Source organism: Oncorhynchus masou, chromosome 9 (genome assembly GCF_036934945.1).
Source record: "Oncorhynchus masou masou isolate Uvic2021 chromosome 9, UVic_Omas_1.1, whole genome shotgun sequence".
NCBI classification, from domain to species: Eukaryota; Metazoa; Chordata; class Actinopteri; order Salmoniformes; family Salmonidae; genus Oncorhynchus; species Oncorhynchus masou.
This window is the reverse complement of record NC_088220.1, coordinates 55,666,452-55,692,200: the sequence shown is the minus strand read 5'-3', so window position 1 is coordinate 55,692,200 and position 25,749 is coordinate 55,666,452. Positions and strand designations below refer to the sequence as shown.

The 25,749-nt window shown below is 45.8% G+C and overlaps 2 protein-coding genes across 5 annotated transcripts in view; one reads left to right on the top strand and one right to left on the bottom strand.

The window, feature by feature from the left end:
- Nucleotides 1-12,889, top strand: part of LOC135546263 (MAP/microtubule affinity-regulating kinase 4-like) — a 72,039-nt gene extending 59,150 nt beyond the window's left edge. Inside the window, exons 15-18 of one of the 3 annotated variants that reach the window (XM_064974549.1) lie at nucleotides 2,861-3,130; nucleotides 5,175-5,257; nucleotides 6,930-6,966; nucleotides 10,046-12,889. In XM_064974549.1, the coding sequence (XP_064830621.1) occupies nucleotides 2,861-3,130; nucleotides 5,175-5,257; nucleotides 6,930-6,966; nucleotides 10,046-10,379 (724 nt within the window). In that variant the 3' untranslated portion in view covers nucleotides 10,380-12,889. Of the gene's footprint in view, nucleotides 1-2,860; nucleotides 3,131-5,174; nucleotides 5,258-6,921; nucleotides 6,967-10,045 lie in introns of all 3 variants that reach the window. The other 2 variants (XM_064974547.1, XM_064974548.1) reach the window with 2 other exon arrangements.
- A 220-nt stretch (nucleotides 12,890-13,109) lies between these two features.
- On the bottom strand, nucleotides 13,110-16,831 carry LOC135546264 (creatine kinase M-type-like). Of its 2 annotated transcripts, none has more exons than XM_064974550.1 (8): nucleotides 16,759-16,831; nucleotides 15,446-15,658; nucleotides 15,029-15,183; nucleotides 14,722-14,854; nucleotides 14,444-14,615; nucleotides 14,180-14,303; nucleotides 13,796-13,985; nucleotides 13,110-13,613 (listed from the first exon to the last, which is right to left on the bottom strand). In XM_064974550.1, the coding sequence occupies exons 2-8, from the start codon at nucleotides 15,633-15,635 to the stop codon at nucleotides 13,435-13,437; spliced, it is 1,143 nt and encodes a 380-aa protein (XP_064830622.1). In that variant the 5' UTR covers nucleotides 15,636-15,658; nucleotides 16,759-16,831; the 3' UTR covers nucleotides 13,110-13,434. The 2 variants fall into 2 exon arrangements, with proteins under 2 accessions (XP_064830622.1, XP_064830623.1); XM_064974551.1 differs by having other exon boundaries at nucleotides 15,446-15,655; nucleotides 16,759-16,811.
- Nucleotides 16,832-25,749: the final 8,918 nt, after the last annotated feature.

Sequence of the window (25,749 nt, the reverse complement as noted above, 5' to 3'; positions counted from 1 at the left end):
TCACCTTCTCTCACCCTCTCTCTCTCTCACCTTCTCTCACCCTCTCTATATCTATCTCTCTCTTCCTCTCTCCCTCTCTCACCCTCTCTCACCCTCTCTCTCTCCCTCTCTCACCCTCTCTCTTTCTATCGCTCACCTTCTCTCTGTATCTCTCCCTCTCTCTCTATCTCTCACCCTCCCTCTCTATCTCTCACCCTCTCTCTCTATGTCTCACCCTCCCTCTCTATCTCTCACCCTCTCTCTCTATCTCTCACCCTCCCTCTCTATCTCTCAACCACTCACTATCTCACACCCCTCTCTGTATCTCTCACCCTCTCTCTCTCCCTCTCTCTCCCTCTCTCTCCCTCTCTCTCTCCTCTCTCTCCCTCTCTCACCCTCTCTCTCTCTATCGCTCAACTTCTCTCTCTATTGCTCACCTTCTCTCTCTGTATCTCTCCTTCCCTCTCTATCTCTCACCCTCCCTCTCTATCTCTCAACCACTCTCTATCTCGCACCTCTCTGTATCTCTCACCCCCTCTCTCTGTATCTCTCTCTCTCTCACCTTCTCTCACCTTCTCTCACCCTCTCTCTCTCACCTTCTCTCACCCTCTCTCTATCTCTCTCTCTCTCTCTCTCACCTTCTCTCACCCTCTCTCTCTATATCTCTCTCTCTCTCACCCTCTCTCACCCTCTCTCACCCTCTCTCTCCCTCTCTCACCCTCTCTTTCTATCGCTCACCTTCTCTCTGTATCTCTCCCTCTCTCTCTGTATCTCTCACCCTCTCTCTCTGTATCTCTCACCCTCTCTCTCTGTATCTCTCACCCTCTCTCTCTGTATCTCTCACCCTCTCTCTCTGTTTCTCTCACCGTCTCTCTCTGTATCTCTCACCCTTCTCTGTATCTCTCACCCTCTCTCTCTCTGTATCTCTCACCCTCTCTGTATCTCTCACCCTCTCTCTGTATCTCTCACCCTCCCTCTCTATCTCTCAACCACTCTCTATCTCGCACCTCTCTCTGTATCTCTCACCCTCTCTCTCTGTATCTCTCACCCTCTCTCTCTGTATCTCTCACCCTCTCTGTTTCTCTCACCCTCTCTCTCTGTATCTCTCACCCTCTCTCTCTGTATCTATCACCCTCTCTCTGTATTATCTCTAACCCTCTCTGTATCTCTCACTCACCCCCTCTCTCACTCACCCTCTCTCTCTCTATCACTCACCCTCTCTCTCTATCTCTCACTCTCTCTATCTCTCACCCTCTCTCTCTGTATCTCTCACCCTCTCTCTCTGTATCTCTCACCCTCTCTCTCTGTATCTCTCACCCTCTCTCTCTATCTCGCACCCTCTCTCTCTATCTCGCACCCTCTCTCACCCTCTCTCTGTATCTCTCACCCTCTCTCTGTATCTCTCACCTTCTCTCTCTTTCACCTTCTCTCACCCTCTCGCTGTATCTCTCACCCTCTCTCTGTATCTCTCACCTTCTCTCTTTCACCTTCTCTCACCCACTCTCTGTATCTCTCACCCTCTCTCTGTATCTCTCACCTTCTCTCTCTCTGTATCTCTCACCCTCTCTCTCTGTATTGTCTCTCACCCTCTCTGTATCTCTCACCCACCCACCCACCCTCTCTCTCTCACTCACCCTCTCTATCTCTCACACTCACCCTCTCTCTCACGCACCCTCTATCTCTCACCCTCTCTCTGTAACTCCCACCCTCTCTCTGTAACTCCCACCCTCTCTCTGTAACTCTCACCCTCTATTGATATCTCACCCACTATCTCTCTCACCCACTATCTCTATCTCTCACCCACTATCTCTATCTCTCACCCTCTCTCTCTCTATCTCTCACCCTCTCTCTCTGTATCTCTCACCCTCTCTCTCTGTAACTCACCCATCTCTCACCCCCTCTCACTGTATCTCTCACCCCCTCTCACTGTATCTCTCACCCTCTCACTGTATCTCTCACCCTCTCACTGTATATCTCACCCTCTCACTGTTTCTCTCACCCTCTCTCTGTATCTCTTATCCTTTCTCTGTATCTCTTATCCTTTCTCACTGTATCTCTCACCCTCCCTCTGTATCTCTCACCCTCTGTATCTCTCACCCTCTCTGTATCTCTCACCCTCTCTGTATCTCTTACCCTCTCTCTGTATCTCTCACCCTCTCTCTCTGTAACTCTCACCCTCTCTCTCTGTAACTCTCACCCTCTCTCTCTGTAACTCTCACCCTCTCTCTCTATCTCTCACCTTCTCTTTTTCTCTCTTTCCCTTTCTATTTCTATGCTCACTTTTCTCATTTTTTACCAGCATACCAGTCACACCCCTCCCACATCCCCCTTTCCAGTCTGTCCTTCCCTCCTCCCTGATCCCCTTCTCCCCCTCACAGTCTGTTTCCTCCAAAGGCCCTGTTCTGATTTGGCCTCACCAGCCTTCTCTCTCTGTCTGCTGAAAGCTAACACAAGTGGAAGCTCCTACCCTGGGACTCTGTAAAGGTTCACCATCCCTCTGCCAGATCCAAACTAACTCCAGCTAAAGCCTTTCTGGCTCAGATCGTTTGTCTCAACGGATACATTAGAACGATGAGATGTCCTGTGCAAATGCTTTTTTTAGTCTGGATCATGTTGTTGTGTTGTATTGTATTGTTGTATGTTTTATTTATGTCATGTATTGATTGTTGCTGCCTTCTTGGCCAGGTCTCCATTGATAAAGAGACTCTGGGTCTCAATGGGCTTGTCCAGGTTAAATTAAGGTTAAATTAAGGTTAAATAAATGTTTAAAAAAAAAAGAAAAATACATCATGAACTGAGCACCTCACTGTTAATGGTTGAGTGAGGGATGAACGGGATGATGATCTGATTGTTTTGTCCTTTCTGCTCTCTCCTCTCTCAGCTCCATGTCCCACCGGCTGCCCCCGGCCTCACCCTCCACCCACAGCATCGCTGGGGCCTCGGGGACCTCCTCCTCTTCGGGCTCCCGCCTCACCCGGGGCTCCAGCATCCGCAGCACCTTCCACGGGGGCCAGCTGAGGGACCGGCGGCCTCCCTCCCACGCACCCCCCACCTCCCCCACTCTGTCCCACGACGCCAGCCCCCTGCCCCACGCACGTACCCGCGCCACCTCCAACCTGTTCAGCAAGCTCACCTCCAAGCTCACACGCAGGTAAGAGGAGAGTGAAGGGAGTGTGAGGAAGCCCTGAGCTTTAGCCCCCCAGTATAAGTATGACAACACTTCTAGGCTAGTCCATAGTGAGGGTAGAATTCTTAGCTGTTGACTGGATATTTAAGGAATTTCAGTAGAAACATCAGAAGTGTAAGCAATCCTAGTCTAAACAGCTGAAAGGGACAGGAAGCGTGAAATTGGGAGGATTCTAATAGATGTTAGTTCTAATTATACGATGCTGCGCGCGACATTGTGAAATTCAACACTCGTCAGGGATAGCGACTGCCGTTTAAGCAATTAGATCAAATAAAGATCATGTACGGTCTAGCAAGGACAAGGATTACTGTGAGCGTTTGCTCCTGTTACGCCCCCGTGTTATTTTAAGTGTGAAAATCTGGGGAGCTCTTTGTTTAGCGAAGCCCAGTAAACTGCTCATCTGTGTGCACTGATGGAGACAGGCCTGAACCAAAAGGGAATGTTGATTCAGGCAAATCAACATGAAATAGCACCCGAAATGAGACTAGCGTGAGGTAGAGGCCTTTATGGGTCCAACAAGTTAGACGTGTTCCAAAATGGAAAAATGCATAAATACATTTTTAAAATAAAGAGACCCGTTCCGAACGGACCCGAGGACAACTAGACCCGTTCCGTATAGACCTGGTCGGATCCAGACCCGGGCCCAGCCGAGTGAAAGAAGCAGCAGAAAAGTCAATTTTTAAGCTACTTTATGAACCGGAACAGATAAAGCGTGAAGGAGAGGAGGTAGAGAGAGGTGACGCTCTAGCAGGGGTCGTACTGTGTGTAGGCTACTGTGAGTGTGTGTGAGTGACACGGGAACAGGGAGGAGGGAGGGAGAGGAGAAAAACTGGCAACCAACCGAGCCGACTCGCGCTATAGTAGACTAATAGCTGCCATAGCTAGGTTATTTATCATCCAAAATGTTTACATCGCACCTGTCTTGACTGCATCAAACCGGGAGGAGCTAGTTAAGCTAGCAGCTAGCTAGGCTAATTGGTGTTGCATGCTCTTTCTCGTCCCACAGTTACAAACAGCAACAACTCCATTCAGAATATAAATTAGCTGCCTACCTGTTGGCTCTTGGTCATTGTAGCATATCCTTCTCCTTTAATTTTTAAATCCATCATTTTAATTCCATCTTCCATTGATTAGATATTTCCTAACCTTCGTCCCGAACAGAGGCTCTATGACTATAGCCTATTGTCGCTTTGATGACTTATGATTGACCAACAACAAGCTTACACGTGCCCCTCTCCTGAAAAGCAAAGAGTAGTAGCATCAATTATACAATTACTGTAGCAGTCGCGTTTGGATCTGTATGGGTCCTTCTGGAAAAGTCAGTTGAAATTACTCATACCCGTGACAATCTGATCCGACCCAGATCCGTGACATAATTTAGAGTTCTTGATCCGGAACCACTCGGGTCCTGGATCGGGTCTCGGGTATTCGGAGCCGTGAAGAACTCTAGCGTGTAGGCTACAGTGTTAGATAGTGTGTTAAGGACAATATAGTTAGGTAACTGTAGAGGAGGGCACACAAAGCCCAAGACAGGTGACAGTGACTTCCTCAATATGGAGAGCATTCGTCTTATCCCTAGAGACACAGTGGAGTCAGTAAGGTGTGTGTGTCTGGCCATCGGTACTCAGACTTACACTGCTGGAGGGTCCGAAATGCTTCTGACGTCCCCCTCTCTCACTCTCCTTAATCTGCATTGACTTTACTCAGGCTTACTTCCTCCTCTATTAACCACAGGCTGCAAACCCTCCACTTACCCAGTTCACATCTCCCTACTTCCTACTACACTCTCTCTCTTGGTCTTGGCTGTTTTTTGGGGAGGTGCTTCAAGTTTTTTTCTGTTTCTTAACTACTACTACTTTACTTTTCCTTGTTAACTTTACTTTTCCTTGCCAATCAGCTGCAGTCTTTTATCCTTCTTTCCCCCCCCTTTATCCATATCTCGTTCTCTCTCTGTCTTTCTTTCTCTGTCTCTCTGTTTCTCTTTATTTCTCTCTCTTCTTCCTCGTAGGGTCAATCTTGACCCCTCTAAGCGTCCCAACTCAAACAAGTCCGTCTCGGGCTGCACTCTTCCGCAGGGATCAAAAACAGTTAGTAAGTTCTTCTTCCCATGTTTCTGGCTCCTTCTCTCTGCCTGCCTGTCAGTCTGTCTGCCTGCCTGTCTGCCAGTACCTCTAACCCCTCGCACACTCCCCTCTCATTCACTGCCTCAGTCTGTGTGCGCCCTGTCTGTTGTCTGGGTTCAGTACAAGAGCGCACTCTAGAGGCCACAGGTGACACAGCATACCCTTGACAACAACAGAACAACAGCCAACAAGGACCCTGCTTTCCAAAGGCTTTTAAAATGAGTGCAGGCTTATACATTCTTCTTGTATTTTCAGTTCAATTAAAGACAATTGGTTAATGGATTTATTATTGTATGGATATCTACCAACTGATTGTGGCACTTCAAACAATAATACATGATTGGACATGAAACATTTCTTTATTCTTATCTTTGAAAATCAAAGGGGTCTGATGTGACTTTGGACTCTACGGGCTGTTCTTTACCTTCTCCTAAAGCTTTAGGGTGAGTGGTGATGACCTCACCACTCATTGTGCAGTTGTATGCCGTCCAGTTGTAGTTTTGAATGCAATTGTAAGACGGTGACTCATTTAATGAACTCCATATATTCCTCGCGTTGTTAAAACACCATCAGTCTCAGAGCCAGTTCTGTGAAGCTGTCTCAGTGTTTTTGGTAAAGCCTACCTACCTCTTTGCCACAACACAACGGTATCACAAAGCCAAGGAGGCACAGATTGGTACAGTTTTGTTTGTAAGGAGCTGCTGCCATGCGTTCTTAGCATTGCTGACACTTTAAACCAGGATTAGTTGCTTAATAGAGCCTTTATCCCCCTCTTAACGGGATCCTCTTCACAGTCCCAGCCAGAGGCACAGGCTTGTCATTCCTTATCCTCCCTCTCCACTCCTCTCCACTCACCATGGGCTCCACTCACTCCCTCCCTCCCAGAGAAAGATTTGACCCAACATGGTAGCCCAGACGCTATCCCACTGGCAGGTTTGTTTTAAGACACTCGACAGCTCAGATCTCTCCACTATCCTGTTAGATGTAGATTTTGTAGAAGGAAACCTCTCGTCCTTTCAAGAAACACCTAGTTTCTGGAAAGGCATGTGGTTTGCCAGGTTCTTGGAGATGACATTTGAAATGGGAAGGTTACGAACATAGGCGACACTGTTTGTGGTGCTTGAACAGCAGCGCCCCCTTGTGTGTGTTAGATGGATGTGTAATGGGACATCTCAAAACCTGTCCATACTTTAGTGGTAGTAGACATTGGGCGAACACCATGTGCTTTCATATGCTTTTTGTCCGAATTTATGGTACACATGTTCTACAAAACCACTGTCACGCATTGCAAGCAGTAGAAGCTTTCTAGTCTCTTGGCAGACACCCAAACCTGCCCCCAGTCCTTTCCTCTAAAATAGCTTTCTCGTGTGGCTTCAAAGTGTATGTTTTTATTTATTTAATTTCCTTGCATTTCAGAAGGTTGATGTCACTCTGGCTCTGATGAGTTGATGTTGGCGTTGTGGTTGATGTTGCCTTGCTGAGGGAAGCATTGGAATAGGAAGGGGAGGGAACAAGGGATATTTCTCTTTGGCTGTTGCTGAGGGAAGGATTGGAACAGGAAGGGGAGGGAACAAGGGATATTTCTCTATTGGCTGATTCATTCCTAACACGCACCTTTGTCTTCCTCTTGAGGGTCACAGACGAACCTGAGAGAGTCTGCAGATCTCCGGTCACAAGGTGAGTGTATACAATACAGTATGTCCCACTGTGATGAGAACCTCTTTAATTACTGGCCCAAGATCAGTTTCCCCAAACCCAGTTGTAACCACATTCATTATGATCACACAATGCAAAACTGACCCCAGACCAGCTAGTTAGTTGTGATGGATATCAATCAAAGACATTCTTTATCACTCCATGTCTGCCCACCATTGGGCAGTATGACAGCTCCAGGACCAGTAGTTACTAAAGGCATTTCTATTCTCTCCCTCACAATGTAGCCTCAGCTGCACATTCTCTGGTCAGACAGTCTCTGGTTAAATCCAGCAGGTAAAGCTCAGAGCATGGGTCAATGCAGCATTAGCTCTAAATGCCCTTGGTGTGACTCGTAGATAGTAGATGTGGTACCCTATACTAGATGCCTGTGATTGAGTGCCTCTAATTATTTTCTGAAGTAGGCTCCTCGGTGTTTGATAATAACAATTTAAACTCCCCATCCTTTGACATGAACCTCATTCTCACTTACTCAAATTATTTGAATAAATTAATACATACCCATAATGTAGACATGCCGAATACTTACGGAGCTTCCATTTCATAACTTCCAGTCTTAGTTGTGTTGGGTTGGTGGTGTGTGGATATAGTTGGTAAGTCATGCTGTTGAACTTGCCTATGTTTCCAAGAGTAGTACTAGTACTAGTGTTTGGTATCCTAGCTATGTCCACCCCCAAACCTACACCTACCTACACAGCAGATGTGTTTTTGCAAACTTGTGACTGAGCAAGGTAAGATACCACCTCAAGCTGATTCTGTGACCCACCAGGACAGCATTCCAAGGAAACATTTCTGCTTTAAAATGTAAATAAATCTCAACTTAAATTAGCTGTTATAACCACCAGGGCTGGGCTCAATTTAATTTCAATTCAGGAAGTACACTGAAATTCCAATTATCTTCAATGCTTTTCAATGAGGATTTTTTTAAATTAGAATTGGAATTTGGTTTAATTTCTGAACTTACTGAATTGAAATGGAATTGACCACAACCCTGCCATCCAAAGACACCTCCAGAAGTACTAATGTAATGATAAGAATATACAGTGCATTCGGAAGGTATTCAAACCCCCTTACCCTTTTCCACATTTTGTTATGTTACAGCCTTATGCTAAAATTGATCAAGTTATTTTTTCCCTCATCAATCTACACACAATACCCCGTAATGACAATGCGAAAACAGGTTTTTAGAAATGTTTGCTAATTTATTCAAACAAAAAAACAGAAATACTTAATAAACATAAGTATTCAGACACTTTGCTATGAGACTCAAAATTGAGGTCAAGTGCATCCTGTTTCCATTGATCATCTTTTAGATTTTTCTACATCTTGATTGGAGTCTACTTGTGGTAAATTCAATTGATTGGACGTAATTTGGAAAGGCACACACCTTTCTATATAAGGTCCCACAGTTGACAGTGCATGGCAGAGCAAAAACCAAGCCATGAGGTCAAAGGAATTGTCCGTAGAGCTCCGAGACAGGATTGTGTCGAGGCACAGATCTGGGGAAGGACACCAAAAAATATCTGCAGTATTGAAGATCACCAAGAACACAGTGGCCTCCGTCATTCTTAAATGGAAGAAGTTTGGAACCACCAAGACTCTTCCTAGAGCTGGCTACCCGGCCAAACTGAGCAATCGGGGGAGAAGGGCCTTGGTCAGGGAGGTGACCAAGAACCCGAAGCCACTCTTCAGTAAAAGGTACATGACAGTCCACTTGGAGTTTGCCAAAAGGCACCTAAATGACTCTCAGACCATGAGAAGCAAGATTCTCTGGTCTAATGAAATCAAGATTGAACTCTTTGACCTGAATGCCAAGGTCACATCTCGAGGAAACCTGGCACCATCCTTATGGTGAAGTATGGTGGTTGCAGCATCATGCTGTGGGGATGTTTTTCAGCAGCATGGACTGGGAGATTAGTCAGGATCAAGGGAAAGATGAACCGAGCAAAGTACAGAGAGATTTACTTGATGAAAACCTGCTCCAGAGTGCTCAGGACCCCAGACTGGGGCGAAGGTTCACCTTCCAACAGGACAACGACCCTAAGCACACAGCCAAGACAACACAGGAGTGTCTTTGGGACAAGTCTCTGAATGTCCTTGAGTGGCCCAGCCAGAGCCCGGACTTGAACCCGATCAATCATCTCTGGAGAGACCTGAAAATAGCTGTGCAGCGACACTCCCCACCTAACCGGATAGAGCTTGAGAGGATCTGCAAAAAATAATTGGAGAAACTCCCCAAATACAGGTGTGCCAAGGTTGTAGCATCATAATGTAATCGCTGCCAAAGGGTCTGAGTACTTATGTAAATGTGATATTTCCGTTTTTCATTTTAATGCATTTGCAAACATTTAAAAATATATATGTTTTTGCTTTGTCATGGGGTATTGTGTGTAGATTGATGGGGGACTGTTTAACCAATTTTAGAATAAGGCTGTAACGTAGCAAAATGTGGAAAAAGTCAAGGGATCTGAAAACTTTCTGAATGCACCAAGCATACATCATTGCGTGGGGCAGGACTGTAGCCTGGTCTAATGAATGAGGTATGATGGTGCAGCATCACTTAGAATGCTGTTGCCTTGAAGAACACGTGTCCTCAAAAAGGTAAAATTGTGTTGTTGACTTGCCTAACTTGTGTTGCTGCCTAATATTCAATTTTATTGCGCTCTGGTATCCTCTGAATTGTGCACCACAGATGTATTTTTCTAGAATTGTCTAAATTATGGCAGCATTTTAATATGGCGATGCAGATTGTGTGTGTTGTGGATGCTACATCCACTCTTCAGCGAAGACTGTTAAAAACTTTTTCTACTATTGGCCTTGTTATCTATTTTAATGAATTTCTATTGCTGTTGATAAATTAAGAGTAGTGGCTGTTAAACCAAACCCTATATGATACTAATCTATTTCTCCCCTGTCCCCTTCTTCCCTTCCACTTACCCACATTAATGCATCGTCTCACCCACACTCCACCTGCACCCTCTTCTGTCATTCAATCTCTCACACCCACTCACTCCCCCACTCCCCACCCACTTTGCCCCTGCAGTCGCCATCTACCTGGGCATCAAAAAACGACAGAGCCCCGGACCCCCCGATGCGGCTGGGATGTGAGGGTGCGGAGCCCGCGGGACCCGGCGGAGGTGGTGCTGGCGCTGCGCGAGGCGGCCCAGGGCTGCGGCTGCCAGGTCCACCTGGCTGGGCCCTTCCTGCTCTCCTGCACCCACGGGGCGGCTGGCTCACGCGTGGCCTTCGAGGCTGATGTGTGCCAGCTGTCCGCAGGCCCCGCCGAGGCCAGCGGCGTGCGCTTCAAACGGCTGTGGGGGGCGCCGCTCGCCTTCCGGGACATCGCAACAAAAGTGTCCAAGGAGCTGGAGCTCTGAGGGCGACAGGGGGTGGGGCAGAGGGCTTCTACACTGGACAGACTGACCGAGGGGGCGGGAGAAGTAGACGGGCAGAACCCGCTACCCCCACTGCCAACCTCGCCTCACCCCCGCCAAAGACCCGCTTCTGGTGCCACACTGACACGCAGACACACAGGCACGGATGGTACGGGCCCGCCACTCACAGACCTATGACCTACAAACCCTGCTAAGGCACCTCAATATTATGTGAATCTACGGAGTCAAGCAGTTAGTTTTTAACTCCATATTTGCAGATGAAGATATTTTTCGTCAATGTCGTTATGATTATATTTGTTGTCGTTCCTTTTTAACAGCTGCTATTTAAAAGGTTTTTTAATTTTGTTTTTCTTGTTTTTCGCTTCAATGAGTGATTGACGCAGACTGAATGCATATTTAAGAAACAAGGGACCAGCCCTTTCCTAGACAGACCTCCAGGCTATATAGCAGGGGTGTCAAACTCATTTTGCCCTGGAGGCCGCATTCGGTCTTCAACAAGGTCCGGAGGGCTGCATTGAAAATGTGTTATATTTCTTCGCAGTCAATTTTCCAAAAATAGTCCTCTACCCATAGTTTTTTTTTAATGATTATGCTCTAGCTTTAGACTGTTTAGCTTTATTTGGGAGATTATTAACAAGCTGGACACAGTCAATAAACTGTATGAATGTAGGTCCATTATCTTATAATTTCTACACAGTTTCAATTTGGTTGTAGTTATTTTAAAGTATACCATTGTTTTGTTTTGTTTACTCAAACCCGCGGGCCAGATTTGACCCCCTCGCGCACCGAATCCTGCCCGTGGGCCGTATGTTTGACACGCCTGCTATATAGGGAGACATGCAGAAATGCAGAGACGAACAACAACAAAAACAATGCTGTAAAACAAAATGCCAAATTCTTCTGCCCATCCATTGCATCTGCTCAATTCTGTAAGGCCCCCTCTGCTACTCTCGTCAAGTTTCATTTTGTGTTTTGTATATACCGGTATGTTGGTTACCAATGAGAAAAGCTGTCTGACTTCAATGTCCAAAACGGAGTAGGCGATGACTGCTCTTCTGAGCCACTAACCCTTTGATCTTCTGCGTTTCAGCAGGTAATGTACACAGGCATTCTACATGTTCTTCTGGGAGCACTTTTGGTTTAGCAATATCACCTCTTCAATTGTATTTCCTCTTAAATGGTACAGCACATCCACCAGGCCAAGATTCCAAACATGATTTGATATAAGCAGTGTTTAGTATAATGTTGGGGAACATCATTTGTCACATTTCAAGGAATCTCAATGGATCACTTTTTTGTATAAGATGACCCAAGATCGCATAAAAAAAAGAGAATTGGATCAACTCTAATTTTCTGCTCAAAAAGAAAATAGTATCATTGATCACACAGACTATAACAACTTCAGCGACGCTTGTTGAATTGCATTCAGTATTTCAATTGATCAGCAAAACAGGCGTTATGTATCCGCTTCCCTTCTGGTAACCAATCAGCCTTCTGTATTCCTGAGTGACGTATGAGAGTGAGGTTGGTAGTTTAGAATGTGACCCTGGGTGACGTTGTTGAAATCAACCCTGACACTCTTCTATAAATGAAGAACGCTCCCAAGCTCCTCACAATAGATCCAAGTCGGGTAGATAATCAAGGCCTGGGTGAGTGACTGTTTGTCACTGGCGTTGGTTTGCACCAATAAACAGTAATGGTCCTTGTCGCCTGGCAGTGGGTCACAGCAGCAGACATGCCAGAACGTCATTCCCAGTTGGTGCAGTGAGCTGCAGTGGGCTCCTCTAGTTTAGATCTCAGAACCATGTTTCTATTTTCTCAGCTCAGACTGTGGGTGTCGCTGAATGTTCCTCAACCTTTCTTGTTTGCAGAAAGTCTGTCTGGTCTTTAAATGGCTCAAAGATTCATCAAGAGTGGATGTTCTCATTACAGAATGTGTTTGTCACTGTTCCAGTATGATGACTTCTCTACAGTATGTAACATCCCAGTTATATTCCGTAACCTGTGACACCCCTGACCATCTTCGCCAGCCTGCCCACACTGGACTGCCTGCCCAACACAATCTTCAGTCATTTTCAAACTCCACCATTTTCCACCTTATTCCTTTTGGCAAAATGTATATTGCACACGTGTATGGCAGTATTACATAGTAATCCAGGACACTACTATGACTTCAGTTTGCCCGTTGCAAGGAATCATGGGAGTTTTCAGTTGCAACAGGTGGCCACAAATGTCTTAAAATGTGAAAGCTGTGATTTAGGGCAATTCTTTTGCAACTTTGCCCAAAATAGGACCTCTTGCCCAACAATTCCCATCTGTATTGCTAAAAGCTTAGGACCATGCTTCAAGAGTAGGAAGTCGTTGTGCGTTTGAAGCCGTCGCTGTTATCGGAAAAACGGGGTGCGACTATGGAAATGACTGACCTGCAGTCCTGCATGTCTCCTGAGGACAATTGTATGAAGCAAAAATAAATTTCTCCTTTCAAATTCTGACATTTTGGATCAAGTTTATTTTTGTTCTCAGTGGGGTTGATGTGGTGTCAATAGATGACAGATCGGTCATGTTATATGTTTGTTTATTGTACCATGGTTTTAGGGCATTTACGAGGCTGCTGTAGCGTGTGCATGTGGTGTGGGTGTGCGCCCACTGAGTGTGTGTGAGTGTGTATGTGGATGCACCGTGTGTTTCGAGACCATACATCAGACAGTGGGGTTGATTAACTGGGCCTTGTTTTATTTGATCAATACATTTTACAACCAAAACAATGATTTCTAGATTAGGTGCATACACAAAGTAATGGCCCATGACACTAGACTATGCAATGGTACTTTTGATCCCAGGAAAGAGCGGGAGAGATGGAAAGTGACCGTAGGAAGGAGAAAAAGAAATGATGAAGAGAAAGAATGAAGGATGGAAATAAAAGTTGGATCAGAGTGGAGTCTTTTTAGGAAAAGTCCAGGGAGGCAGTCTCCTGCCCGTGTAACGACAAGGCTAGTCATTTTTATTATACAAAAAACACTGAAGCACAAGTACCACTTTACTTCTGGGCGGGGATCATGCCATCGATGGCCTCTCCCTTCTCCAGCTTCTTCTCCATCTCCACCATGAGCTTGACGCCATCCACCACCATCTGCACCTGCTCCACCTCTGAGGAACCCAGACGATCAGCGTTGGAGATGTCGAAGATTCCGCCCACGGAGGCCGTGTCCACACCACCTGCAGGCAAAGAGGTCAAAGGTGAATCTTCATAATCCTCTACACTGGTACTCAATGATGTACATGTCAGGTTAAATATGGCTTGGCTAGTCACCTCAGAGATCCATATGTAATGGCAATGTAATTACATTCTATGGACTATTGCATGAAGACTGTAAAGTGAGTTTGAGAGTAGCTCGTACCTGTGCCGCGCTTCTGCAGACGCAGCCTGGTCAGGATCTCCTCAAACTTGGCGTGTGTGCTCAGCTTGGGCAGCTTGACGTGCACGCCACCGCGCAGGCCAGTTCCCAGGTTGGAGGGGCAGGTCAGCACGTAGCCGAGATGCTCGTTCCACATGAAGCCATGGTTGTGCTTCTTGAAGACCGCCTCAATCTGCACAAGGTGGAGAAAGACAGGAGACGAGAACGTTCCGGTGAGTGCGTTTTCAGGTGAGAATAGCCAACCGAAAGTGATGTGTGTTCGACTACTGACTATAAGAAAAGCCAGCTGCCATCGTTGTGAACGAGCGATAAATAACAATCTAGGTATTGACAGTGTCAGTCCTGTAGGCTCTGTGGCTAGCCTACCTTCTGCAGACCAACGCAGAAGCGTCTGAAGACCTCCTTCATGTTGCCTCCCTTCTCCATGGAGATGACACGCAGGTGATCCTCCTCGTTCACCCAGACCAAGAAGCTCTTGGCATCGTTGTGCCTTCAGAAAGGAGGAAGTACGTATTACATGACACACCACTATGATACACCGTGGGACATACTGTACATACATTATCTGGTTTCACAAATGTTATTGTTTTGGTTCGGGTATTGGTATGGGCCTGTGTCCTGGGAACTTACCAGATTCCTCTTGCGTCTGGCCAGTCACGGGCCATACCAGCGGAGAGCAGCAAGGGGGAGACGGGCTTGTCAAACAAGAAGTGGTCGGCGATCAGCTGATCCTGCTCGGCATCGGTCATGGCGTTCAGGGGGTAGTACTTTCCCTTGAACTCACCATCCAGTGTGGCCAGGGCTGAGGGGAGAAAGACATACACATGAGATTGACATGGTTGTGCTCCAAGGCAGCACAGCTGACCCTGATTTATAGTGCTGATTTTACTGAGTGCTCAGAAACTTACCCTCAATGGACAGTTTCTCAACCATTCTGCGCTCGCCACGGCTGTTGTGGGGGGGCAGGGTGTATCCCTTGATGCTGCGTCCGGTACGCACACGGCTGGACAGGACGTAGGCGGGGTCAAGATCATCACCTCCCTGCAAATGGGGAAATTAATGTTATTTCACTCTAGACATATAACTCATTCAAATGCTGTCTAGTCACCACAGTCCACTGCAGCCTTATATATTAGTTATTAAAAAAAATCAAGCTTGCAAAAGGATCAACGCCAATGTAGAAATGTGATTGTCATGGCCACTTTCTTCACTCACCTTCAGGTTCTCGAAGTTCAGGTCGGTCTTGTGCTTGTCGGTGGGCTTGTAGCCTCCGTGACGGTCGGAGATGATGGGGTCGAACATATCCTTAAAGACATCGTAGCACTCTTCATCACCAGCAACGCAGCCGACGGTCATGATGAAGGGGTGTCCTGCAGACAGAAAGAGAATAAGTGAGAACTATTGCCACAGGAAAACTACATGTAACAGACTAACAACAAAGTGCACTACCAACAAAGTGCACGAGCAACAGTCTCATTTTTCATGTCAATAGTGTATAAGTTAATATCACTAAGAATATTTTGCTTTGAGGTGCCCTTATCAGCCACCAATCAGAGCTGATCCGGACATGCATATCCTGTGACCTCACAGGGCCCTGACGGGTCTTCCTGTGTGTGTGCTTCCGAGTCTTACCAGGGTTGTCCACACCGGTCTGGGTGCAGTCGTCCAGGGTGAAACCGGAGGGGGTAGACTTGCTCCTCAGCTTTTTGTACATGTCCTTGGTCAGCACCTTGGCCATGTGGTTGTTGTGCAGGGAGAGGTCTGGGAACTCCTCTACATCAGAGAATTTCATCTTATAGTCATTATGGCAGTTCTTCGTCATGATTGCAGCTCTCTTTTGTCCTGCTAAAAGGAGGGGGGGAAGAAGTGTGAATATATGTAGGATGATCTGGCACACAGTAACGAAAGCCCTCCCAACTAAATATTCAAGAATGGTGAAAGAAAAATATCTTGGTCCCGAGCAACAGAATTGTGCCACAATTTGTAAAAGAGAGCATGATGGGTTTTCAGAAAGAAAATCACAAGGAATTGTCCTAGCAATGGCCTAACAAAGCAACACATACCACTAAATGTACCATCTTTTGGGTTTTGTAGTAATGAGTCTCCTAGTGTCTTATCTATCAGTGTCCCCTCCAGCCACCGTCTCATAATTCCACAGAGGGACAGGGGTGTGATCTACGTGCTTTATGCACTTAGCAGCAGAAGGTATTTTTAGACCAGGCCATCCATCCTACACCCTCTTGCTGTGGCTATACTCTGACACTGGCATGCAAGCCACCTTCCCATTCCTTCAAGGGAAACACCATCACTGGAGCCTAGTCTGGCTACCCCCCAGTAGGCGGTACCAGAGAGTTCCAGAGACTGACTTGATTCATTCTCCGGTCATTAGCACAACTGACCTTCATATCAGAATGAATAGGATCGCAGAATAAAAAACATCAGAACTACAAACATGCTGAGGAACAATTGCAGACATTATAGAAATTCAATACTTCACATTGCATGTTTTTTTTCTGCAAAATATCTAAAATGACTCGGTGTCATCTATAGATCACCACTGGTAACAAATCAACCAGCCACTGTTCTGGGACTATCCCTCCTCTACAACAGCCGTTAGTGATCATTGCTGTTTTCAAACCAGTGCTCTCTTTTACGACCAAACCTTTTAACAAAGTTACAGTTTGCACTCAAGAGGATGATGAGTAAAAACGCATAAGTAGTAATATATCTTCCATTTTAGGAAACACTGCAGGAAAAGGAAGAGGGGTCCAATGCAAAAAACAAGAATAACCGATTTCAGGATTCCAAATGGTGCAGCGACGGAGAGGTTACAATTGCCTAGTGTTTGTTTAAAATTCCTCTTTTCTTTTTGTGCTGTTTTTCAGGAGTTCTCCTGATTTCTACTTAAAGCCATTTTCCAGAAGCTCACTGCCTAGTAGGTTTACCTGCACAGAAGAAAAGAAGGAGGTAATGTTCCTGGGATCCACCAAAGCCAATATAGGGGTTGCCCAACTTTGACAGGTGTTCAACCTTAGCTTATATACCCAGAGCTTTGCACCCATTGGCTGGTTTGTCTCTGAATTCTCTCAATCGATTGGACAGCCACAACCCCCGATGTCCAGTTGAGTTTCTAAAAGGCAAGAACTTACATCACAACACCCGAGACGGTATAACAGCTGTGCCTACCCCCTGAATGGCAATGTCCCCCTCCTCCTCTTATTAGCTAGTTGAGGTGGAGGCGGTTGAAAGACACAGTTGAAGTAAAGCGACAGTTGTAAATAAACACTTTCTCCGTGGACAATTATGTAAGTGTTCACACTGAGAGATTGAGGGATCCTGGGGAACAAATAACTACTAAACTCAGCAAAAAAAGAAAGGTCCCTTTTTCAGATCCCTGTCTTTAAAAGATCATTTGTAAAAATCAAAGGTGAGACAAAACCGCGACTCGTCAGTGGAGTATTTTTTGCCAGTTCTGTCTGGTCCAGCGACGGCGGTGTGTAACAGCATCATTGGACTGAGCTTGTTGTCATTGCAGGCAATCTCAACGCTGTGCGTTACAGGGAAAACATCCTCCTCCCTCATGTGGTACCCTTCCTGCAGGCTCATCCTTACATGACCCGCCAGCATGACAAGACCATCTGTAAGAGGTGCGTTACTGGCTGCAGGGAAGTCAGGCGCAGGAGAGCAGAAATGGGTAATAACCGGAGCAGTTTAATAAGAAAAAACCAACGGCACCCAGAACAACAAAATATGGGTACAAAATAACCCGGCGTGAAACAGTCAGAGTGCACAAACACTTTACAACAAACAATTTCACACACAGACATGGGGGGGAACAGAGGATAATATACACAACAAGTAATGAGGGAATGTAAACCAGGTGTGTGGAAAAACAAGACAAAACAAATGGAAAATGAAAGATGGATCAGCGATGGCTAGAACACCGGTGACCTCGACCTCCGAACGCCGCCCGAACAAGGAGAGGAACCGACTTCGGCGGAAGCCGTGACACCACAAGCAATACTGCTTGTTCTGTGTGTGATTTCCTGCAAGACAGGAATGTCAGTGTTCTTCCATGACCAGTGAAGAGCCCGGATCTCAATCCCATTGAGCACGTCTGGGACCTATTGGATCAGAGGGCTAGGGCCATTCCCCCCAGAAATGTCCGGGAACTTGCAGGTGCCTTGGTGGAAGAGTGGGGTAACATCTCACAGCAAGAACTGGCAAATCTGGTGCAGTCCATGAGGAGGAGTGCAGCTGGTGGCCACACCAGATACTGACTGTTACTTTTGATTTCTGTTTGTCACATATCTGTGGAACTTGTTCAGTTTTGTTTCAGTTGTTGAATCTTATGTTCAAAGAAATATTTACACATGTTAAGTTTGCTGAAAGTAAACGCAGTTGACAGTGAGAGGACGTTTCTTTTTTTGCTGACTTTGTCTAAAAGCGTCTGCTAAATGGCATATATTATATTACTAGTTGTGTGTTTTCATGGGAGTTCTCCCCTACAGTCATTGGAGCTCCCTCTCATTCATCTGTAGTGTGTTTGGTGTGTATTCCCACCCCCTTGGTCCTAATTTGAATCAGTCAAGTTAATATGATTTTGCATAGGAATATGGTTGTGGTCCCTTGAGAGAGATGGAGAACAGGACGAGGAGAAAGGAGAAAGCCACTTCATAGAGCATTTCATAAACAATACCTGACAATATCAACCACAAACTGGAACTGTTTGACACACTCCACTTGGATTCAGAGCAATTGGTCTTCGCAGAGGTTTTTGTTGAAGCTCATAGTCAATCAAGGCTTAATGTGATTTCACACAAGGTTTAACAATTTTAACGAGGAGATTGTTTAAAACAAGTCTTCCGCACAGTGCCACTGTGTCTCCCAGCTCAATGACTCGACGGAATGAACAAGTGGCACAATGTTAGTCTGATGTAAACAGACCTATTTTGGGTGAATTTAACAAACTAGTGCTTTTCTTAATATCAAGAATTGTTAAGGTCCAAATGTTGGTGAAGATGATTGTATCAGAAATTATATCTTATATTTGCTGATATTTTTACTAGTCTCCCTCTTTTCCTTTGTCCCTCTTCTCAGTATCCTCCTTATTCCCATCAAGTTTAATCAGGGATGACGAAACAGAACATTCCACTGTCTTTATACCTTGACACAACCTCGTTGGCGAATGTTACCACTTTTTGGCTTTAACGGTTATCATTGGTTTTGTACAGACGGGCTCGGGAGGGGGGCATCTTCTTTCGTCTCTATTATCAGATGAGAATAGTGAGACCTACAACTGTAATACTGAGCTTTGGCATGAATCACTAGATGACTAGGGGCGGCTAGATCGAATCCCCGAGCTGCCAAGGTAAAAATCTGTTGTTCTGCCCCTGAACAAGGCAGTTGAACCACTGTTCATTGTAAATAAAAATGTGTTCTTAACTGACTTGCCTAGTTAAATAAATAAATAAATGACGATGCTAAAAAGTCCAACACACACTAGCAGAGTTGTTGCTGTATATATATATTTTTTTTCACCTTTATTTAACCAGGTAGGCTAGTTGAGAACAAGTTCTCATTTACAACTGCGACCTGGCCAAGATAAAGCATAGCAGTATGAACAGACAACACACAAAAGGACACAAAATTGGGCACACAAAAGGATGAAAGTCCCTTACTCACAAATCCATGCTGGCCACCCTTTGCTTTTGTGCCAACCATTCTGTCAGGACACATCTCCCAACTGTGCTAGATAATATATGCCTTCGTTTCTATTTCTAGCAGCATGCCAGGGCCCTGCCAAAGAAAGATACTGTGTCCCCATGGGGTGATAGTCATAACAAACATGCACACACAGAAGAAGAAGAAGGTGTCTTTCTTTGGTTGGAAGTGCAGCATAAGATTTAATTGAAAGCATCTACTGTCTACAACCAAAGTTTGCTGAAGCAGATTTAGAGACGGTAAGAGTGATAGAGGTTGATGGTCAAGACCTCTTACACAGTATGTATTATCAAAAGTATTATTAAGTTGATCTTTACAAAATTCGGTCAAAAGTCAGTCTTGTATGGAAAATTAACCTTGCATAATACAAAAAGCAAAAAATAAAATAAAGGGAACACTAAAATAACACATCCTAGATCTGAATGAATGAAATAGTCTTATTAAATACTTTTTTCTTTACATAGTTGAATGTGTTAACAACAAAATCACACAAAAATTATCAATGGAAATGAAATTCATCAACACATGGAGGTCTGGATTTGGAGTCACACTCAAAATTAAAGTGGAAAACCACACTACAGGCTGATCCAACTTTGATGTAATGTCCTTAAAACAAGTCAAAATGAGGCTCAGTAGTGTGTGTGTCCTCCACGTGCCTGTATGACCTCCCTACAACGCCTGGGCATGCGCCTGATGAGGTGGCAGATGGTCTCCTGAGGAATCTCCTCCCAGACCTGGACTAAAGCATCCGCCAACTCCTGAACAGTCTGTGGTGCAATGTGGCGTTGGTGGATGGAGCGAGACATGATGTCCCAGATGTGCTCAATTGGATTCAGGTCTGGGGAATGGGCGGGCCAGTCCATCAATGCCTTCCTCTTGCAGGAACTGCTGACACACTCCAGCCACATGAGGTCGAGCATTGTCTTGCATTAGGAGGAACCCAGGGCCAACCGCACCAGCATATGGTCTCACAAGGGGTCTGAGGATCTCATCTCGGTACCCTATGGCAGTCAGGCTACCTCTGGCGAGCACATGGAGGGCTGTGCGGCCCCCCAAAGAAATGCCACCCCACACCATGACTGACCCACCGCCAAATATGCTGGAGGATGTTGCAGGCAGCAGAACGTTCTCCACGGCGTCTCCAGACTCTGTCACGTCTGTCACATGTGCTCAGTGTGAACCTGCTTTCATCTGTGAAGAGCACAGGGCACCAGTGGCGAATTTGCCAATCTTGGTGTTCTCTGGCAAATGGGCTGTAAGCACAACCCCCACCTGTGGACGTCAGGCCCTCATACCACCCTCATGGAGTCTGTTTCTGACCGTTTGAGCAGACACATGCACATTTGTCTCCTGCTGGAGGTCATTTTGCAGGGCTCTGGCAGTGCTCCTCCTGCTCCTCCTTGCACAAAGGCGGAGGTAGCGGTCCTGCTGCTGGATTGTTGCCCTCCTACGGCCTCCTCCTCGTCTCCTGATGTACTGGCCTGTCTCCTGGTAGCGCCTCCGTGCTCTGGACACTACGCTGACAGACACAGCAAACCTTCTTGCCACAGCTCGCATTGATGTGCCATCCTGGATGAGCTGCACTACCTGAGCCACTTGTGTGGGTTGTAGACTCCGTCCCATGCTACCACTAGAGTAAAAGCACCGCCAGCATTCAAAAGTGACCAAAACATCAGCCAGGAAGCATAGGAACTGAGAAGTGGTCTGTGGTCACCACCTGCAGAACCACTCCTTTATTGGGGGTGTCTTGCTAATTGCCTATAATTTCCACCTGTTGTCTATTCCATTTGCACAACAGCATGTGAAATTTATTGTCAATCAGTGTTGCTTCCTAAGTGGACAGTTTGATTTCACAGAAGTGTGATTGACTTGGAGTTACATTGTGTTGTTTAAGTGTTCCCTTTATTTTTTTGAGCAGTGTATAACATTATTTTGAGATGTTCAGCAGTAGTTTGAGATGTTGCAGGTGCCTTGTGTCTGAGATCTATTACATATCAGTAGTGCAATTACTGACAGATATTAAATCAAAGAGAGCCCATGTGACAACAAAATTGTTGATGGGTGTGAAGCAAACACTACTAATCCCTCCCATTATGCAAAGTAGAAGGCAACAGAAGCTAAGCTCAGTACTTATTGATGCGCTCAGGGGTTTTCTATTGCAACGCTACTGAGGGGTCCCGGTCATAGCAATGTAATAAATAACCAAATGTGTGATGACTCAATAACCAGGTTCATATTTCTTAATGAGGGAAGTGGAATGTGTCTCAGCAATATGTTTCAAGCTTGCTATTCTCTGTGGTACAAGGAAGATGCGACTCTGATACACATGGGAATATCTTTGGTTTGTCATTATGAAGCTGAACTATGAATTTCCAGAGGCGAGGAGTCAAAGAAATTTGACTTTGCTTGGGAAGTAAATCTCATACAATGTCATGGGCATTAATGTGGAGCTGCTATAAACAGCCTCCACTCTTCTGGGAAGGCTTTCCACTAGATGTTGGAACATTGCTGCTGGGACTTGCTTCCATTCAGCCGCAAGAGCATTAATAAGGTTGGGCACTGATGTTGGATGATTAGGCCTGGCTCGTAGTAGGCGTTCCAATTCATCCCAAAGGTGTTAGATAGGGTTGAGGTCAGAGCTCTGTTCAGGCCAGTCAAGTTCTTCCACAACGATCTCGACAAACCATTACTGTATGGACCTCGCTTTGTGCATGCTGAAACAATAAATGACCCCAAACTGTTGCCATAAAGTTGAAAGCACAGATTTCCCTTCACTGGAGCTAAGGGGCCTAGCATAGACCATGAAAAACAGCCCCACACCATTATTCCTCCTCCACCAAACTTTACAGTACTATGCATTCGGGCAGGTAGTGTTCTCCAGACATCCGCCAAACCCTGATCCGTCCTTCAGACTGCCAGATGGTGAAGCGTGATTCATCATTCCAGAGTACGCGTTTCCACTGCTCCAGAGTCCAATGGCGGCAAACTTTACACCCCTCCAGCTGATGCTTGGCATTGCGCATGGTGACCTTAGGCTTGTGTGCGGATGCTCGGCCATGGAAACCCATTTCAAGAAGTTCCCGACGAACAGTTCTTGTGCTGAAATTGCTTCCAGAGGCAGTTTGAAACTCGGTAGTGAGTGTGACAGACAATTGTTATGCGTTAAGCACTTCAGCACTCGACGGTCCCGTTCTGTGAGCTTGTGTGGCCTACCACTTCACGGCTGTAGCTCCTAGATGTTTCCAGTTCACAAAAACAGCACTGACAGTTGACCAGGGCAGCTCTAGCAGGGCAGAAATTTGACGAACTGACATGTCGGAAAGGTGGCATCCTATGACGGTGTCATGTTGAAAGTCACTGAGCTTTTTAGTAAGGCCATTCTACTGCCAATGTTTGTCTATAGAGATTGCATGGCTGTGTCCTAGATTTCACACACCTGTCAGCAACAGGTGTGGCTGAAATGGACAAATCCACTCATTTGAAAGGGTGTCCACATACTTTTGTGTATATTGTGTATGTCTGGAAATCTGGTCTAGACTTTATTTTCCTTATCCCTTATTATTATTATTATGGTGGTGCATTTAATATAGGCTATAAATAATAAATGGCAAAAGGGGACCCTGGGGGAAAGGTTTGGCAACCCCTGCTCTAAACCCTTTGTTGTTGAAAGGAACAGCAGAGAAGCAACTAGACAGGTTTAAGTCTGTGTGTGCATGTGTACATGTATGTATGTGCAGTGAGAATAGGGGGGAGGGGTACTCTAAGTCAGGTGTGTCAAACGGATGGTTTGAGTAAAAAAAAAAAATCAAATGACTAAAACCAAATCTAAACTAGTTTCTTGACTGTGTCCAGTTCACTAATAATCACAGAAATTAAACTAGACAATCAGGGAGCATTGGAAATTACAAAAACGATTGATAGAGGACAATTTGTTGCTAATTTTGACGGCGAGGAAATATACCATATTTTCAGTTCAGCCCTCCAGACCTTGTTGAAGACCCAATGGGGCCTCCGGGGCAAAATGAGTTTGACACCCCTGCTCTAAGCCAAGCGTCCAGTTTCACAGCTGTGCCGTGCCTATCTTCCCCTAACATGACTGACCAAATTAGTCTCTGTCCATGTCCCCATGCCCCTCCCGTGTGCCCCTGTCAACCTCATAAATCCCTCCATGATTAATGCACCATGGTCAACAGCATTACCATGACTGCATGTTGGGCACCACTCACTTCTGCAGCTTATTTGAGGTTCCCTTTTCAAATTTTCATCAACCAATCAATAAAACACATTCAATCAGTCATTTAATTTGTCTTGGTCTTGATATTTGTCGTTTTTCCTTTTCAGTTTTGACCATGTACAAAATACACCTACTTGCTGAACACTGTCCATGCATAGGTTTTATGTTTTTACTATTCCCATGTTATTGTGCATTACGTCTACACACCTGCTCTGCCCACTGAGGCCTCCATGACACGTGCTGGTCTCTCCACCAGGGTGCCTGGGCCCTGCTTGTCTCTGTGCTGGTTTGAAGCCAGACCAGAAGCCAGACCAGACAGGTTCTGCTTGTCTCTGCTAGTGTGAGGCCAGACCAGACAGGTTCTGCTTGTCTCTGTGCTGGTTTGAAGCCAGACCAGACAGGTTCTGCTTGTCTCTGTGCTGGTGTGAGGCCAGACCAGACAGGTTCTGCTTGTCTCTGTGCTGGTTTGAGGCCAGACCAGAAGCCAGACCAGACAGGTTCTGCTTGGTGAGGATTCACTGAGGAGACGATAGAGAAGGAAAAGAGGAGACAGAGGGAAGCACTCTGGGCCAGCCTGCCACTTTATCCTCTCTCTGGCTCCAGCTGCCTGGGCTGGCAGACAGGATGAACAGTTATGTAAAGCTAGCAGCAGCATGAAGAACAGCGGGGACGGGACAGTGGTCCCCGTGAACTAATAGGACTCCCTAAGGCCCTGCTGTGGAAGCGCCAGGGAGCAGCGAGGGAACCGGGAGGGAGTGAAAAGGGGGAAGGGTCTCCATACACAAGACAAGTGCTCCTCAGAGCACCTTGTGTTTAACAGAGTGCCCGTGTGATCGGAGTGTGTACGTGTTTACCGCCGAGGCGGCAGGTGGGAGGAGCTATAGGAGGACGGCTCATTGTTATGGCTGGAATGGAATGGAGGCAAGCACGTTGTTTGATGTGTTTGGTACCATTCCATTCCAGCCATTACAATGAGCCGTCCTCCTATAGCTCCTCCCACTAGCCTCCGATGGTGTACTATGTATGTGTGCGTGTACGTGTGTGTGCACAACAAAGTATTTATGTATTTTTGTATGTGACGAAGTGTTCAAGTGCTGCTATGTGCGAAGAGTGAAATATGTTAGTAGAGTGACAGTTGCTAACTTCATAGTCCCCAGGTCCAAAACTAATTTAAGGTAACACACATTATTGTATAGAGCCATGGCTAATTGTAGCACTGCCCTTCAGCTGTTCTTGTCTATTATTGTTCTGCATTATGTCATGTTTTGTGAAAGAGTAGCTGTTGCTTTGACAGCAACTAATGGGGATCCTAATGAAATCCTAAATCCTAATGATCTGTCAGTGCATGCAATTGTGAAAATATTGCTTACAAATCAAATAGAACATTTTTTTTAAACGAATAACACAAGGAATAAATACACAATGAGTAACGATAACTTGGCTATATACACAGGGCACCAGTACCGAGACGATGTGCAGGGGTACGAGGTAGATATGTATGTACATATAGGTAGGGATAAAGTGACTAGGCAAAGGGATAGATAGAAGACAGTAACAGCAGCTTATGTGATGAGTCAAAAGAGATTAGTACAAAAAGGTCAATGCAAATATTTTGGTTAGATATTGGTTAACTATTTAGCAGTCTTATAGCTTGGGGATAGAAGCTGTTCAGGGTCCTGTTGGTTCCAGACTTGCTACTGCAACTGCATCGGCAGTAGCAGAGAGAACAGTCTATGACTTGAGTGGTTTGACAACTTTTAGGGCCTTCCTCTGGCACTAACTGGTATAGAGGTCTGGGGCCATACGCACTACCCTCTGTAGCGCCTTGTGGTCGGATGCCAAACAGTTGCAGTACCAAGCAGTGATGCAGCCAGTCAAGATGCTCTCAATGGTGCAGCTGAATAACTGAGCATCTGAGGGCCCATGCCAAATCTTTTCAGCCTCCTGAGGAGACAGAGGCGTTGTTGAGCCCTTTTCA